The sequence below is a fragment of the Ursus americanus genome, chromosome 34, assembly GCF_024610735.1.
Source record: "Ursus americanus isolate L20-20 chromosome 34, mUrsAme1.1.p, whole genome shotgun sequence".
Taxonomy (NCBI): Eukaryota; Metazoa; Chordata; class Mammalia; order Carnivora; family Ursidae; genus Ursus; species Ursus americanus.
Window position 1 is genome coordinate 747,949 of NC_142160.1, and position 14,417 is coordinate 762,365.

General features: G+C 59.2%; 1 protein-coding gene across 1 annotated transcript in view; it reads left to right on the plus strand.

The window, feature by feature from the left end:
- FGD3 (FYVE, RhoGEF and PH domain containing 3) overlaps positions 1 to 14,417 on the plus strand; it is a 34,791-nt gene that overhangs the window by 16,128 nt on the left and 4,246 nt on the right. The window contains exons 6-14 of the mRNA XM_045772562.2: positions 124 to 280; positions 2,300 to 2,438; positions 2,905 to 2,963; positions 5,686 to 5,832; positions 6,131 to 6,223; positions 7,557 to 7,636; positions 8,581 to 8,611; positions 9,452 to 9,559; positions 10,549 to 10,611. Of these exons, the coding sequence (XP_045628518.2) occupies positions 124 to 280; positions 2,300 to 2,438; positions 2,905 to 2,963; positions 5,686 to 5,832; positions 6,131 to 6,223; positions 7,557 to 7,636; positions 8,581 to 8,611; positions 9,452 to 9,559; positions 10,549 to 10,611 (877 nt within the window). The remainder of the gene's footprint in view (positions 1 to 123; positions 281 to 2,299; positions 2,439 to 2,904; positions 2,964 to 5,685; positions 5,833 to 6,130; positions 6,224 to 7,556; positions 7,637 to 8,580; positions 8,612 to 9,451; positions 9,560 to 10,548; positions 10,612 to 14,417) is intronic.

A 14,417-nucleotide genomic window follows, 5' to 3' on the forward strand; every position in this document is an offset into this window, starting at 1 on the left:
AAGTAAGGGTCAGAGAGGGTGACCGGTTTGCCCACCATCACACACTGCTGGAGTTGGGCCGTTGCCCCATGGATTCTGCCCTGGCCCAAGCTGTTTCTCTGATGATCTCTCTTCCCCACAAAGGGACATGAACCCCCGACTCGGGGACATCCTGCAGAAGCTGGCCCCGTTCCTCAAGATGTACGGAGAGTACGTCAAGAACTTTGACCGGGCCGTTGAGCTGGTGAGCACCTGGACCCAGCGCTCGCCAGTGTTCAAAGACATCGTCCAGGGCATCCAGGTAGGGCGGCCAGGCCGGCTGCACGGCACACGCTGGGGTCATGCCTGAGCACGGGGAAATTCACCGGAGCAGTAGCACGTGTCCAGCTCTGCTGAATCATTCCGGGACACAAATCCCTGTCATTTCACGGAGGGGACGTGCCTCTGAGAGGGTGTGTGATCTGTGTCCTCACTGTTGTTGGGTGGACTCTGGATCCCAACGCAACTGCGACTCCTGCCTCCCTCTGAGGCCCGCCCCCCCCTCTGCTGGGCAGGCCTCTGGAGACCTGCTCATCCCCCTTCTTTTTTTCTCTCTTCCAGCAAACAGTCCCTTCTCATCTCTTTAGTTTTTTTTTCTTATGAATTTGCTAGCTTTTATACATTAAATACATCTTCTGTGATCTGTCTTATATCTTACAAGTTATTTTCTCCATTGATCTTTTAATTTATAATTTTATTTATGATGTTGTTTGCCAACCAAAATTTTTGGGTTTTTTTTTTAAAGATTTTTATTTATTTATTAGACAACCAGTGAGAGAGGGAACCCAAGCAGGGGGAGTGGGAGAGGAAGAAGCAGGCTCCCAGCGGAGGAGCCTGATGTGGGGCTCGATCCCAGGACTGTGGGATCACGCCCTGAGCCAAAGGCAGACGCTCAATGACTGAGCCACCCAGGTGCCCCAGAATTTTTGGTTTTTAGGTAGACACATTCACCAGATTTTTTTTTAAAGTGAAGGCTTTTTTTTTTTTTTTTTCAAGATTTGTTGTCAGAGAGAGAGCACATGCATACACACATGTGCACACATGAGCTGGGAGCGGCAGCAGAAGGAAAAGCACGCTCCTCGCTGAGCAAGGAGCCTGATGTGGGACTTGAAGCCTGGGGCCATGACCTGAGCGAAAGGCGGAGGCTTAACCTACTGGGCCACCCAGGTGTCCCACATTCACCAGTTTTTAAATAATATAATGCATTAAAAGATTTTCGAAGTAATGCTTATGCATTTCCTATCCCGTATCTAGATAACGTTTTCTTCTAACGTTACGGCTTCCTTTGAAAAACTTAGAATTGCTATTCCAGAATAGTTTCCAGATGGATTGTGGTATGAGGTAATAATTCATTTTTCTTTTTGTGAATGGTTAGCCGTTTGTCCCAACATCCTGTGTACCCTGAGCACCATGGTTGAACATCACACGGTCTGTGCACACACACACACACACACACACACACACACACACGTGCACACATTCCTCTGTAGCTTTCTACATTTTCCCCAGATCCTGCGGCCATCGGGTCACCCATGATTTCCTAGTATGGAGTCCTAAATGCCCCCACGTCCCTCAGCACCCCATCCCTGCCCAGAGAGGACAGTTCCGATCCCAAGTCCTTCCTCCCCCCAGCACCCTCACCCCTGGTCTGGGGGACAGCGTACCCCCCCACCAGCAGGTGCAGGGGGAAGGCAGGAGGGTCTCAACCAAGGAACACGTGCCAGGGCATCTGCAGGAAGAGGAGGCAGGCAGCTAGGGCAGGGGCCCCAGTGGGACAGCACGGAGGTGGCGCAGTAGCCGCCAAAGGGTTGGGAGCCCGTGAGCAGTGCTGGGGAGGGTGGGGCACAAGCCCTGAGCCTCCACCCCTGCGCTCAGGGTCACACTTAGAGCACCCAGCCACAGTCAGAGCAGCTTCTAGGCAGGGCCGCAGGTCCCCCTGTGTGGGGAGCTCCTGATGTCCAGGGAGGGAAGAGGCCCAGCCTCCAGCACCCGAGCAAGTGAGAGAGTTCGTGAACGTGGGGGGGGGGGATTACCCATGAGGGAAGGGGACAGTCATCATGCAAGGACTGGTTTTCTCCCGTGAGGACACGTATAGAAACCAGTGCGGGGGTCTGGGTCCTTGCTCCATTGTTCAGTCTGTCCAAGCCTTGCTTTACCCTGCTGTAATGTGGTCTGCAGTCAGCAGGGTGCCGGCGCCATGGAGGCCAGAAACGGGGTGGCGGGGGGGGGGGCCTCCACACCTGTGTCTGCAGGTGCCCCACGCTGCCTGTCTCCCCCACAGAAGCAGGAGGTGTGCGGGAACCTGACGCTGCAGCACCACATGCTGGAGCCCGTGCAGAGGGTCCCACGCTATGAGCTGCTGCTCAAGGACTATCTGAAGAGGCTTCCAGGAGACGCCCCCGACCGGAAGGATGCGGAAAGTGAGCCCAGCAGCCACCAGGGCACAGGGCTCCTGGGCAGTGGGAGCTGGGGCCCCTGATAGAAACCCACAGAGAGAGAGGAGAGATAAGAGGCAGGGACAGGGACAGAACGCAGCAGATCGCCAGGTGTCGCGAAGCACATCTCGGGAAGTAATTGCAAGGGGAAAACCGCCCCACCCCCACTTCCGTGTGAGGGGTGGGCCCTGGTTCTGGGGAGGGGGCTGCTAGATGCTGGCAGAGCTCAGGCCCCAAGAAAGGCCTTGTGGGCCTAGGGAGGGGGACAGCATGGGGAGTAGGGTGCCAGCCCCAGCAGACCCCCTTACCAAATGGAGTCTGCAAGGCCCCACCCCTGCCGGGGCCAGGCCTCCTGAGCAGCCCCGGACACCCACAGGGAAGGGTGGGAGCAGGGCGGCCCCCGTGAGGCCAGCAGGCACCCCACAGCCTGACTCGCCTCTTCATCCTGCAGGGTCCTTGGAACTCATCTCCACCGCTGCCAACCACTCCAATGCTGCCATTCGGAAAATGGTGAGCGTGGGGCTCCTGGACGATGCCTGAGGGCCGCACAGCAGGCACACTGCCCGTGGACAGGGGCTCCGTCATGAGGTAGACAGGCCTGCCCGTTACTAGCTCTGTGGCTCCGTCTCAGCCAGCTCCGGCGGCTGTACCAGAATCCCGCAGACGGCTCATGCCACAGCACATCTCGCAGCTAGGTGCCCGCAGCTTCCGTTTCTGGCTTGCGGGCTGCAGCCTCCTCGTGTGTCTGCACGCGGCAGGCAGAGCATGCTCTCTGGTGTCCCGTCAGGGCTGCAACCCTGTCGTGGGGCCCCCACCCCCAAGGTCACCACCTCATCTAAACTTCACCTTCCGAGGGCCCCACCTCCAGACACAGCTCAGAGGTGGAGGAGATGGCATCCCCCTGCTGATGTAACACCTCCCAAGTCTGGGGTCTGTGGATTGGGGAGCTCTCCTGGAGGTCACGCCCTGTGGTGACCCAGTGGCCCTGTCCCTTGTGTGGCCTGCACAGTGCCTCGGCAGAATTTCGAAGTTCTCGCCCAGAATTACAGATCAGGGCTGTTCACAGGAGAATCCAAACTCCTGGCTTTACTGGGAAACCCAGTAAGCTCCACCCCACAGCCTGTGCTCTCAGTCGTTCTCTAGGTCACTACAGTCCCCACCCAGTCCTGGTGTCTCCCAGTCCTGAGACCTGTTTATTTTCTTTTTTTTTTTTTTAAAGATTTTATTTATTTATTCGACAGAGATAGAGACAGCCAGCGAGAGAGGGAACACAAGCAGGGGGAGTGGGAGAGGAAGAAGCAGGCTCATAGCGGAGGAGCCTGATGTGGGGCTCAAACCCGCAACGCTGGGATCACGCCCTGAGCCGAAGGCAGACGCTTAACCGCTGTGCCACCCAGGCGCCCCTGAGACCTGTTTATTTTCAAATGGGCACTGTTTTTTGAGAGGAAAAAAAAAAAAGTGAAATATTTGTTTGACCCCATATCTCTCCATCGTGAGAAACGAAAGGCAACAGCTTGCTTCAGCACAGCCATTGCTGCGTGCGGTCCAGTCCCATGTCCTCCTTAGCTGCCTGTCCCCAGGTTTGCTCTGGGGCCCCTGGGACAGACCAGCCTGACATCAGGCCCACGGTGGGGTATCCACTGCAACCCAAAGAGGTCACAGTTCACTCTGAGTCCTTTCCGTCGAATTTCCCTTTTCACCTCCCCACGACTAAATCTGATGGAGGTGAAAGAACTGCTTCTCGGACTCTCTGGTCACGAGCTCACATGGAGCCAGCTTGTGGATGTTTGGGGAAGCCTTTGTGGGTTCCCATCTCTGAGGGGTGTGGACGAGGCCTGAGGCTTCCCCCCAGGGTGGACTCCTTCCCCACCTGTAGCACACCTGTAGCGTTTCTCTCTCCTGGTCTGGTGAGGCCTCTGCCCACCAGGTGTGATGGATGGGGGGCTCTGGCGTGGGGTCTGGGTCTGACCCCAGGACATGGCCTTAGGGAATGATCAGTGTGTGCTCATGGGAGCCCCTGCACACTCCCACCAGTCCCCACCCCCGTCAGCCTGGACCACTGCCCAGACTTCTCCGAGCCTTCCCAACTGCAGTCTGCCCAGTTTCTGATCCATACTTCTCCAGCTCAGAGCTTTCTATGGGCACCTGTTTGTCGCTCTCTATTCTGAATCCTCTGACCTGTTACTGCCTCCAGGATGCGCACCAGCTGTCCTACATGTACACCCGGTCCCCCAGTACACGGCGGGTGCATGCCCCCCAGTTCAGGCTAGGTGCACACCTGGCCCCCCAGGACACACAAGGCCCTTCGGCCCTGCCCTGCCTGCTTCTGCTCACTCTTCATGCTCACTCCCCTTTCACCCCCACACGCACGTCTGGACCAGAGACCAGAAGGGCTAGCCAAACCAGCCTGCTTCCAGGCTATGTAGGCTGAGATTGGCCAGGTGTGAGGGAAGCAGCTGCTGTGGCATGGCAGGTCCAGGGTCTGTGTCCCTGAGATGATGTGACTGCAGGCCCAGCTCTGCCTTTGGCAGCATTCGTTCCTTGGGTCCCAGCTGCAGCCCCGTGTGCTGGCAGCGACCGGTCAGGGCCCATGGCCTCTGGGCTCAGAGCTGGGTCCGCAGGCTACCACCCGTTTCCTATCACACCCAGGGGCCTTGGTTGGCCACTGACCACCCAGTCGGTCTTGAGGCCAGAGGGAGAGGACCTGCAGACTTGCAGAGGTCTGGTCATGAGGGCGCTGGGCCGCATGGTCTGAGTGTGGAACAGGAAACCAGGCAAGCTCACCACAGGCAGGGATGATGGTCCAGGGCGAGAGCCCCAGCACCTGAAATACCTCCTCTGACCATAAGAAGGGCCATCCTGGTTCTCTAGCAGAAACACCTCCAGCAGCTCACTGGACTTGTCCATGCCTCAGTTTCCTGGTCGGTAAATTGGGAATAAAACGGCCCCTACCTCCCGAGTGGGTGCTGGAATTAAACGAGCTGATGCCCACGTTGTGTGTGGGCACAGCCTGGCCCGCAGCAGTGGTGGTAGCCGTTCTCTGCGGGCGAACCTGGGTCCATGCTTCAGTGCCCAGCCTGAGCGTCACCCCGCGTTTTCCCGCCCATCCCACTGTCAGCAGGCCGTGAGCTCGTCCTGGTTCCGATTCCGGGCCACGCTTGCAGGCGGGGGCTCCCCTCACCCCCGGTCCCCACCTCGCCCGCCGCGGGCCTGAGCCCTGTGTCTCTCATAGGAGAAAATGCACAAGCTCCTGGAGGTGTACGAGCGACTGGGCGGGGAGGAGGACATCGTCAACCCCGCCAACGAGCTGATCAAGGAGGGCCCCATCCAGAAGCTGTCGGCCAAGAACGGCACTGCGCAGGACCGCCACCTCTTCCTGGTCAGGCCCCGCCCCAGGGCCCCTCCCCTCGCTGCCAGAGCCCCGCCCCGGCCCTGCTCGCCACGCCCCCACCGCAGAGCTCCGCCCTACCCTGCCTGCCACGCCCTTCACCAGAGCCACGCCCCGGCCCTCGCCCCATTCCTTCACGGAGCCACGCCCAGGCTTGCCAGCCACACCCCTTCATCATGCAGCACGCCCTGCCCAGCCCTGCCCCAGAGCCACGCCTGGCCTCCTCTCTGTGGGGCGTCCTTTGCGGGGGTGCCAGGCACCCCTCACCCTGCACTTGTCCCGATTGCAGTTCAATAGCATGATCCTTTACTGTGTGCCCAAACTGCGGCTCATGGGCCAGAAGTTCAGTGTCCGGGAGAAGATGGACATTTCGGGCCTCCAGGTGGGTGAGCCCTTCCCTCTCACATGCTCCCCTGGCAGGGCACGCGACAGGGTGGGGACGCTGAGCTCTGGCTGCTGGAGGGTCACCCCTGTGCCCTTGGTCTGCCACCCACTTTTCGATCTTTGGCTCTGTGACCCACCTGTGGCCCGAGCATTTCTGAGGGCCACTCGGCCTGGCATTGTGCGTGGTTGAGCAGGACCCCGTCCCTCTACTTGGCCTCCGTGCCCGGGCGCTGCTGCCCTGTGCCTGCAGGACGAAGGACAGCACCAGAGTCCGGGCCAGCCTCTTTCCCTGTGAGGTTGGTGCTCAGAGCCCTATTTACAGACCCGAAAGCGAAGCTTGGGGTGAAAGTGGACAGGGGGCCCTCCCTGCCTCGTCCCTGGTCCCCTGGTCGCTGCTCTCTCCTCTCCTGAGCCGTCTTGGGGTCCAGATGAGGTTCTGCAGGCCCAGGGTCCGGACGACGTGTTGTCCTTGCCGTCCCTTGTCTCCTGAGCCTCTCCCTGTCTCCAGCACAGGGGCCACAGGAGCTGCAATCTGCCCCCTCTCCTGTGGGAGGGCTTTCACTTAACCACCACTCCACAAGTACTAAGTCAAGTACTTAAACTGTTTTAAAATGTGAAGGTTTGCCTTAGTGATACAAGAAAAATTACTTCTTACTTCGAAATTCCTTGAGCCTCAGCTTAACAAACAGCATTACAAGTAAAAGCTACGGAAGAAAACGTTTTTTCTCGTTGTTAGAGGAAATCATTCTCGTGGGTGTTTTTATGTAAGAAATCGGTGGTGGATGGGTAACTAGACGTGTTAACACAGACGCTCTCGACTTTGGGGCATTTGGGAAATTCCTGCTATGAGGCCCGATCCCAGATTCTGGGTGGGCCCACATCTCCCTATGGCCCGGCTGTGGTGCTGACAGTGGGGGGCCTGAGGGCCACATCCAGCCAAGTGTCTTGGGGTGGGGTGTCAGGGATGAGGGGTGGCTGGTGGATCAGAGACCCCTGCAGAGTGGTACAGAGCCTCGTGGCCCTTTTAAAACTCCCGTTCCCCTCTCAGAGGCCTTCAGGTGCCGCCACGGTGGCAGAGCTTCCCCTAGTCTGGGGCTGGTGGCCGACTTGCCAGGACGTCCTGAACGTGGGAGGGTTTGGCCGGCACCGTTCCAAGCGCAGGGGATGAGAGGTCCTAGCCCTCCTTCATGGACCAGCCTCCCCGGTGTCCCGCCCATTGGGTCACCTGTGCCCCCTCCTCAAGGAAGACCGTGTCTGAGAGCACGAGGCTGCCGCTCAGGGCCCGCTAAGCGCCCGGTTGTTTGTTTTGTTCTTGGCCCCTGTGCGTCTAGGTGCAGGATATCATCAAGCCAAACGCAGCACACACGTTCATCATAATGGGAAGGAAACGGTCCCTGGAGCTGCAGACTCGGTACGATGGCTGTCCCAGCATCTGCTGCGACCTGACGTTTTAGCTGAGGCTTCCTTTTCTAAACAGGATAACCTCATGGTGTGCTGTTTTTGGTTCATTTTACTCATTATTTGTATTTTAAAACAGAACAGTTCTAAAGGGAAGTTGATGAAAATTGAGCCTCTGCCTTCCTCTTCCCCCGACCAGCAGACATTCTTACCCACCTCTGAGGTGTCCTTCCCGAACTTCTGCGTACACAAACATGTCCCGAGTTTTAGAATTACACACAGCTGTTTACCATATAGTCCATTCTTTTTCTTGCTTTTTTCACTTAATTTGCTAGAAATCATCCCATATCTGAGCCCCGTTTCCGGAAGCAGCGTAATTCTCCATCACAATCACCGACCAGGCACCCAGGCTCCTTCTGGGTTGCTGTGGCAAAAGGTGCTGCAAGCAGCGTCCTTACCCGCATTTTGTGCGTATTCGTCCTTCTGTCTGCCGGGATGTTTCCTGAAGTAGAACCGTCGGTCAAAGGGTAGCACATCTGCTCTAGGTTTTAGGGGCCATTGTCACCCCACCCCCGCAATTGGTGCCAGGCTTGTGCTCTCACTGGGGGAGCGTGTGGGAGAGCCTCTCATTTCCACCAGCAGTGTGAGATCTTTGTAATGACTTGTTGTGGTCCAGGGCGGTGAGGTGTTGATTTGCATCCACCGCAGAGGGGTCTGCAGACCACCCCTGACCACACCTGACTATACATGACCCTGTCTAGCCACATCTGACCACCTGACCACACCTGGACACACACCTGCCCAGTGTACTAGCGCACTCAAGGATGGTCTTCCAGGCCTTGAGCTGCCCTTGGAGGCTGTGAGCAGCTCAGGCATGTGCCCCAGGACTGAGAGGAGCCTGGGGGTTAATGAAGTGTTTAAGATCGGGTTAATAAGATACCGTGTTTGTTATTATAGGACGGAAGAGGAGAAAAAAGAATGGATTCAGGTGAGGCTCCTAGAATTGTAAAGTATTCAGATGACCAAATTCCTGTGCAGTGTGGACATTTCATGCTGGAGCAAGGGATGGAGCGGCCCTGTGACTCCCCAGGCATTGCTCACCCGTCTGTCTGTCTTGAAGTGATGAAGTACCCTCACTAAGTACCTTCAGACGCCACCAGCCTTTTAATCCGTTCAGTTGTTTAGCACCGCAGTAAATAAGCCAACGCCAAGGGCTGGAGCCGGGCAAGCAGGGAGGGCCCTCACCCCGGGGGTGGATCTGTGCTGTCTGGGGGGCCCAAGGGGACCATCACCCTCTCCCCACTGCCAGCCAGCAGGAGCGGCGGGTTCCATGGGACGAGCAGTTGGACTTAGAGAGTGGGTCCTATGCTTCCAGAAGCAGCCAGGCAGGGACATGGTCAGTGTCCTGGGGCAGCCAGAGCAGACTTGGGACCAGCTACAGGGGACAGAGACCATAGCCTGCGAGGGGAAAGGTCAGAGCAGAGGCTGAGGCAAGGAGCCTGACACAGCGCTAACTGGGAAGGCCCCATGACTTCCTGAATTCATAGAAACCTGGGCAACGAGAGAAAAAGGAAATTCAAACAGACATGAGGGGCACATGCCGATGCAGGAAACGGAGCCGTGTCCAAAAATCCACGTAGTGTGTCCGGGAAGCATCCACGGCAGCCTGGAACACTGGCATTGCACCCAGCCACATGTGGGTTGGGCCTGGACCTGTGTCCGGTCGGTTGGGGACATTTGGGAACCCAGATGGGGACAGAGTTGCACAATCCCTGCCTTCCAGGACGAGCTTGCTGAGGGCCCTTGTTCTCTGTGGTTTTTGTCTCAGGTCATCGAGGCCACCATCGAGAGGCACAAGCAGAACAGCCAGACCTTCAAGGCTTTCAGTGGTTCCTTTGGTCACGAGGAGGACCCCTCCCTCGCTCCAGATTCCCCTGTGAGCACCAGCACCCTAGGGGCGAGGGAGGGACCTGGAGGGGATATGCTCCAGCTCCCTTGTGGAAGGGCTGGCATCTCAGAGGGAAGCTGGTCCCTGCACTCTCCCTGTGTCAAGGACCAGGAGCTGGGAGGTGGGCAGAGCTCACTGCCTGTCCTTTGCTGAGCACCAACATGGGGGGCCAAGCCTCACAAGGTGAAGGCAGGAGGAATGGACCTGCATGAAGCTGCATGTAAGGTGGGGCTGTGATCTTATCAGCAGGGGCAGCTCACTTGTCCCCATACAGAGCCACCCCGGGGGCCAAGGGGAGCCAGGAGGCAGGTCCCTGCCCAGGGCCGGGGAGTGGGGAGTCAGCTGCAGCTGCCCATTGGGGGGCCCCCGGGCCGCAGCCCTCTCCTGTGGGTACAACCACTCATGCCTCCAGAGTAAGGGTTCCTCACTCCCACCTCCCACCAGAGGCACTCTTAAAACCAGGTATGCCCAGCCTAGCCCGGCCCAGAGCCCCATGGCCCCAGCGCCAGGCCTGGCTGGCCCTCCCCACGGCCTTATCGACCCCTTAATGTTTGCATCAGATCTACTCTATTTTTTTGCTTTCTGAACATCTCTTAGAAGAGAACTTTGCATCCCTCCCAGGCTGCTTTGAACAGAGGCGTTGTGGACTCAGAACCATTTCTGTGGTCAAAGTGGTGCCCGAGGAGCAGGCTTCCCCCTCCCTAAAAGGCCTGAGGATGGAGCTAGAACCCAGGACCGCTTCCTGAGGCTGGCACGATGTCGCTGGGGGCGGGGGGGCTGCAGGCCTCCGGGGGTGTCCCACACTGTGCCAGGGAGGAGCGCGTCCCCAGACTTCTAGCAAACACAGGCCCCGATGGCCTTTCTCTTGACTGTGGTCAGACGGAGGGCTGGAGGTGCTGTCGGCGGTCAGTGCTGCACTGGATGCCCATGTGTGGCCCGGGACGCCCCCTCATGCTGGCTGTTTCTGTTCCCTCCAGGTGGTGAGCGCCAGCTCCGAGGAGCCTGCGGTGGCAGCCGGTGGAGGAGGGGGTACTGCAGGGGTGAGTGATCCCCCAGCTTCAGCAGGGGCAGGCGGCAGAGGGTGAGGTCAGACCAGGGAGCCCTCCGGGGTGAGGTCTGGGGTGAGCCACCCCCATGTACCCTGAGTGCCCACAGTGATAGGCTCCGGCCCGGTTGGGAGGGGGCTGGGGGCATCTGCTGGGACCCACGCATCTGTTAGGTCAGTTGGGTGGACGTCACACAGCTGTGTTCTTTACCTCGTGTGGAAAGTACATGGTTAAAATGACTCAAGGTGGTACCTGATCCTTAGGCAGCTCAGCCATCTGGAGAGGAAAGGTCATCCCCCTGGTCCTGGGGGTCGGGAGGACAGGCAGGGGCACTCTCAGGGAAGGCTTCTCAGAGGCGGTGTCTGACCCATCTCTTGGGCCCATGAGGATGGAGGGAGGTCCTTCCTACAGGCCCAGGAAGGCAGTGGTGCCCCAGACCCCCCATCCACACCTGCTCACCTTCTCTCCACCTGGGCCAGTGCAGGTGGGGGGGGGGGTGAGCAGCCTGTGTCCTGTCCCCCCCACCAGGGGCAGGCCGTGGATGTGCTGGAGCCCCTCCTCTTTGTCAGTTGTGTGGGGGATTCGTTAGGAGGGTGAGTGTGTGTGCCTGGCCCATCAGGAGCGTCCAGTACAGGGGAGCTTGGTTACTGACCCCTGGCCCACCGGTCGTGAGGCCTGCTGACAGTTGTGCCCCGAGACACCAGGGGAGTGTGGCTCCTGCAAGCTGCCAGGTGACGCTCCTGGACAAGTTGGTGGGGAAGGGCTGGAGGCCCACACTGGGGCTGTCTGCCCGAGCCCCAGCCTGAGCCCTAGACAGGGGTTTGCTCCTGAGTCCCCCATTCACTCCAGCCTGCCAGCCTCTCCCTTCCTCTCCCACACTCTCACCTCCCAGGCCCCATCCCCTGGCTGGTGCTGCCCCTCGGACAGCCTAGAACTGCTAATGAGTCTCCTGAATTCCATACTGAGGCCCAGAGCTCCCCCGGTGAGGTGGTGCAGGCCTTGTGGGTTGGTCGTTGTGCTGGGCGGCCCCACTTTAGAGAGAGGCTTGATGGACAGGCCTGGTCTCTGCTCCAAACCCTGCGTTGGGGAGGGGGCACCAGAAGTGGCTTTCCAGGGGCGGCCATCATCTCCTTTGCCACAGGGAGCAGGGTTTGGCATGAGCTGAATTTTTAGTAAGCATACGTTCGTCTCCCACCTTGGCCCATGCTGGGAGGCCCGGGACAGGAGCACCCAGATGCTGCAGTGCCCCACTCCTTACAAGAGCAGAACCTGGGCCCCCAACCCGTGTCCTTGGGCTACCGGCTGTTGGGAATACCTTGAGAAGCTTTGGGCCCCAGGGAAGGACGGAGCATTTGGGGGACATGATGGGTGTAGGGGCCAAAGGACAGGAGGAACCCCCTTTTTCAGGCAGTGAAGCTCCCTCTTGGCGCTGGCTACAGAATGTGGTCCCCAGTAGTGTCACTGAGGCAAGCAGCATGGAAGCGGCATGGGCAGTGGGGGAGGGATGGTCTTGTTACAGCCCATGAACCCCCTGAGGTGCTTCCTCACCCTCCTGGCCCGCCCTTCTCTCTCTCCACCCTGCCCCAGGGCCTTTGCACCAGCCCAGAACCCACAACACACAAACACAGTAACAGACAGTGGCCCGGTGCTTTTCTCCCCTTGTGTGCTATGAGCGGAGATGTTGGTAGACCTGGGGCAGCTCAGTGTGGGCGAAGGTCTGGCCATAAGGGCTTGACCGTGACCTGCTCGGTGTGCATTTGTGGAAGGTGCTCCAAAATGAGTTTTCATTCTGACCCCAAAAGAGTGATTCTTGCTGGCTGCAGATTTAAGCTTTTTGTTAGCACACTTAGAGAGGAAGGTAGCCTCCCACGTGTCTGCTGGTGTCGTTCCCTGAGCCCTGGTGTCCTCAGACACACGGTTCCGCAAGCACCCCTTTCCTAAGAGGAGCTCGGCCCAGGCCAGGAAGTTTTGCAAGGTGGCTGAAGCCTTCTGTGCTCTGCAGAACTCGTGTAGCTCTCACGGATTGCTTCCCAGGGCTCAGACCTGTGGGGGGACACGTGCACCCCTCCAAGGTGCCGAGCCAGGCCCTGCCTCCACCACCTGGCCACCACCTGAGAGGGCACAAAGGTAGCGCTGCCCTTCCACCGTGAGCCCACCCTCTGGGGCTCCAGACAGAGCTGCCCAGAAGGAGCAGAGGGGCTGGGCAGGGCTTGTGTCCACAGCCTGCAGGACCTAGGGGCAACTGGGAGGTGCCGTCAGAGCCTGGTTTCAAGCCACCTTTGGGGCATGATTCTTACCTGAATGTTCTTCCTACGTCTGTGCTGTGGAACCGAAATCACCCGAGTGAATCAGAGCCCCCCGCCCTGGGCAGAGGCCTCTCCTGCGCCCGTGTTGGCTGGGTGCTTTGGGTGTAGACCCGCAGATGCCACGGTTCTACCTGCCTGAGGACGCGGCCCAGGCTGTCGATGTTCCAACACCCAGACAGAAGGCCTGAGCACCCCTCTCCTGTGTGCGTCTGATGACCCATCCAGAAAGGGAGTGTGAGGAGCCAGGAAGACCGGGCCCACGCTGTGCAGGTGGGCTCCTGACCTGTGTGTTGGGAGCTTGCACGGCCCGGGCTGGAGCAGCATCCCAAGTGGGCACGCTGGGCTATGGTCCACAGCACCGGGGGAGCTGGTGTGGGGCTGTCCCTCAGCCCACACCCCGAGCCGCCCTGCACAGCAGAAGCTGCAGAAGCTGCCCTCTGTCCCGCTGGCCTGTGCGATGCTGATCTTGGCCTCATACCCCAGCCCCACCGCAGCCGCCGCCTCCAACCCTCATGGGCCAGCCCTCTCCTCCGGCCCTTGTCCTGCCTCTGTTCCCCCAGGATGCCCCCATGGCCTCCTGGCATCAGTGATTCGTGGCTCTGCCCTTGGGCCCAGCCACCCTGCTGCCGACCACTCCCACCTCCGGGCCCTTGGCGTCCTCACCTGGAAGACAGGGACTGTGGGGCCACCCTGAGGGGTGGTGGAGGGTAGGGTGGGGGGCTGCTGGGCCATGGCAGACCTCGGGGATGGCCATGTTCCCCTCGTCTCTCCTTCCCTGCGCCCAGGCCCCAGGTGGCTCCCTCCCCTGTGTCTGGCCCTGAGCAGTGCTGAGACGGTCTCCAGGAGAGGAGTGCCGAGTGGGGTGGAGAGAAGTGGGAACATAAGGCGAAATTGGCAAAGTCAGCCAGGATCCACGTGCTATGATGGGCTTCAGGAGCCGTTGCTAACCCCACTGTACAGATGGGGATGCTGAGGCTCAGAGAGGAGACCATCCGTGGTCTCATGGCTGATGAGGGGCAGGGCAGGGCCTGGGGGCTGTCCCCCTCCTTGTACGACTCCTCCCCTGATGGGGAAACGGAGGCTCGGCTGGCGACCCCGCTGAGCCCCCGCTGAAGCCTCGTGCTGTACCTGCTCCCGCCTGCCCCCTGCTCATGTGAAAGGCCTCGCCTCCGTGGTGCTGGGGTCCTGGACACAAGTGGTGTCACGGGCAGGGGGCTGGGAGCAGGGCCCACAGGCCCCCCACCTAGCTCCCGTACTGCTGTCCTTGGTGCGGCTGGGTGCAGCTACTGGGCAGGGGTCAGGTCTGCTTTCTACTTGTTTACCGTGTTTCTTCCTCTTTGACAAGACATTCTTGGTGACCAACCCGCTAGAAAGTTACCCTGGCTGCAAAAGGCCAGTAGGAGCCTCTGGGCCTGCTTCCCCCCAGTCTCGTCTCTCCACTCATTGATCCCCTTTGTGGCAGAAATTCGGCCCTCTGCCATGGGCCGCTCTGCA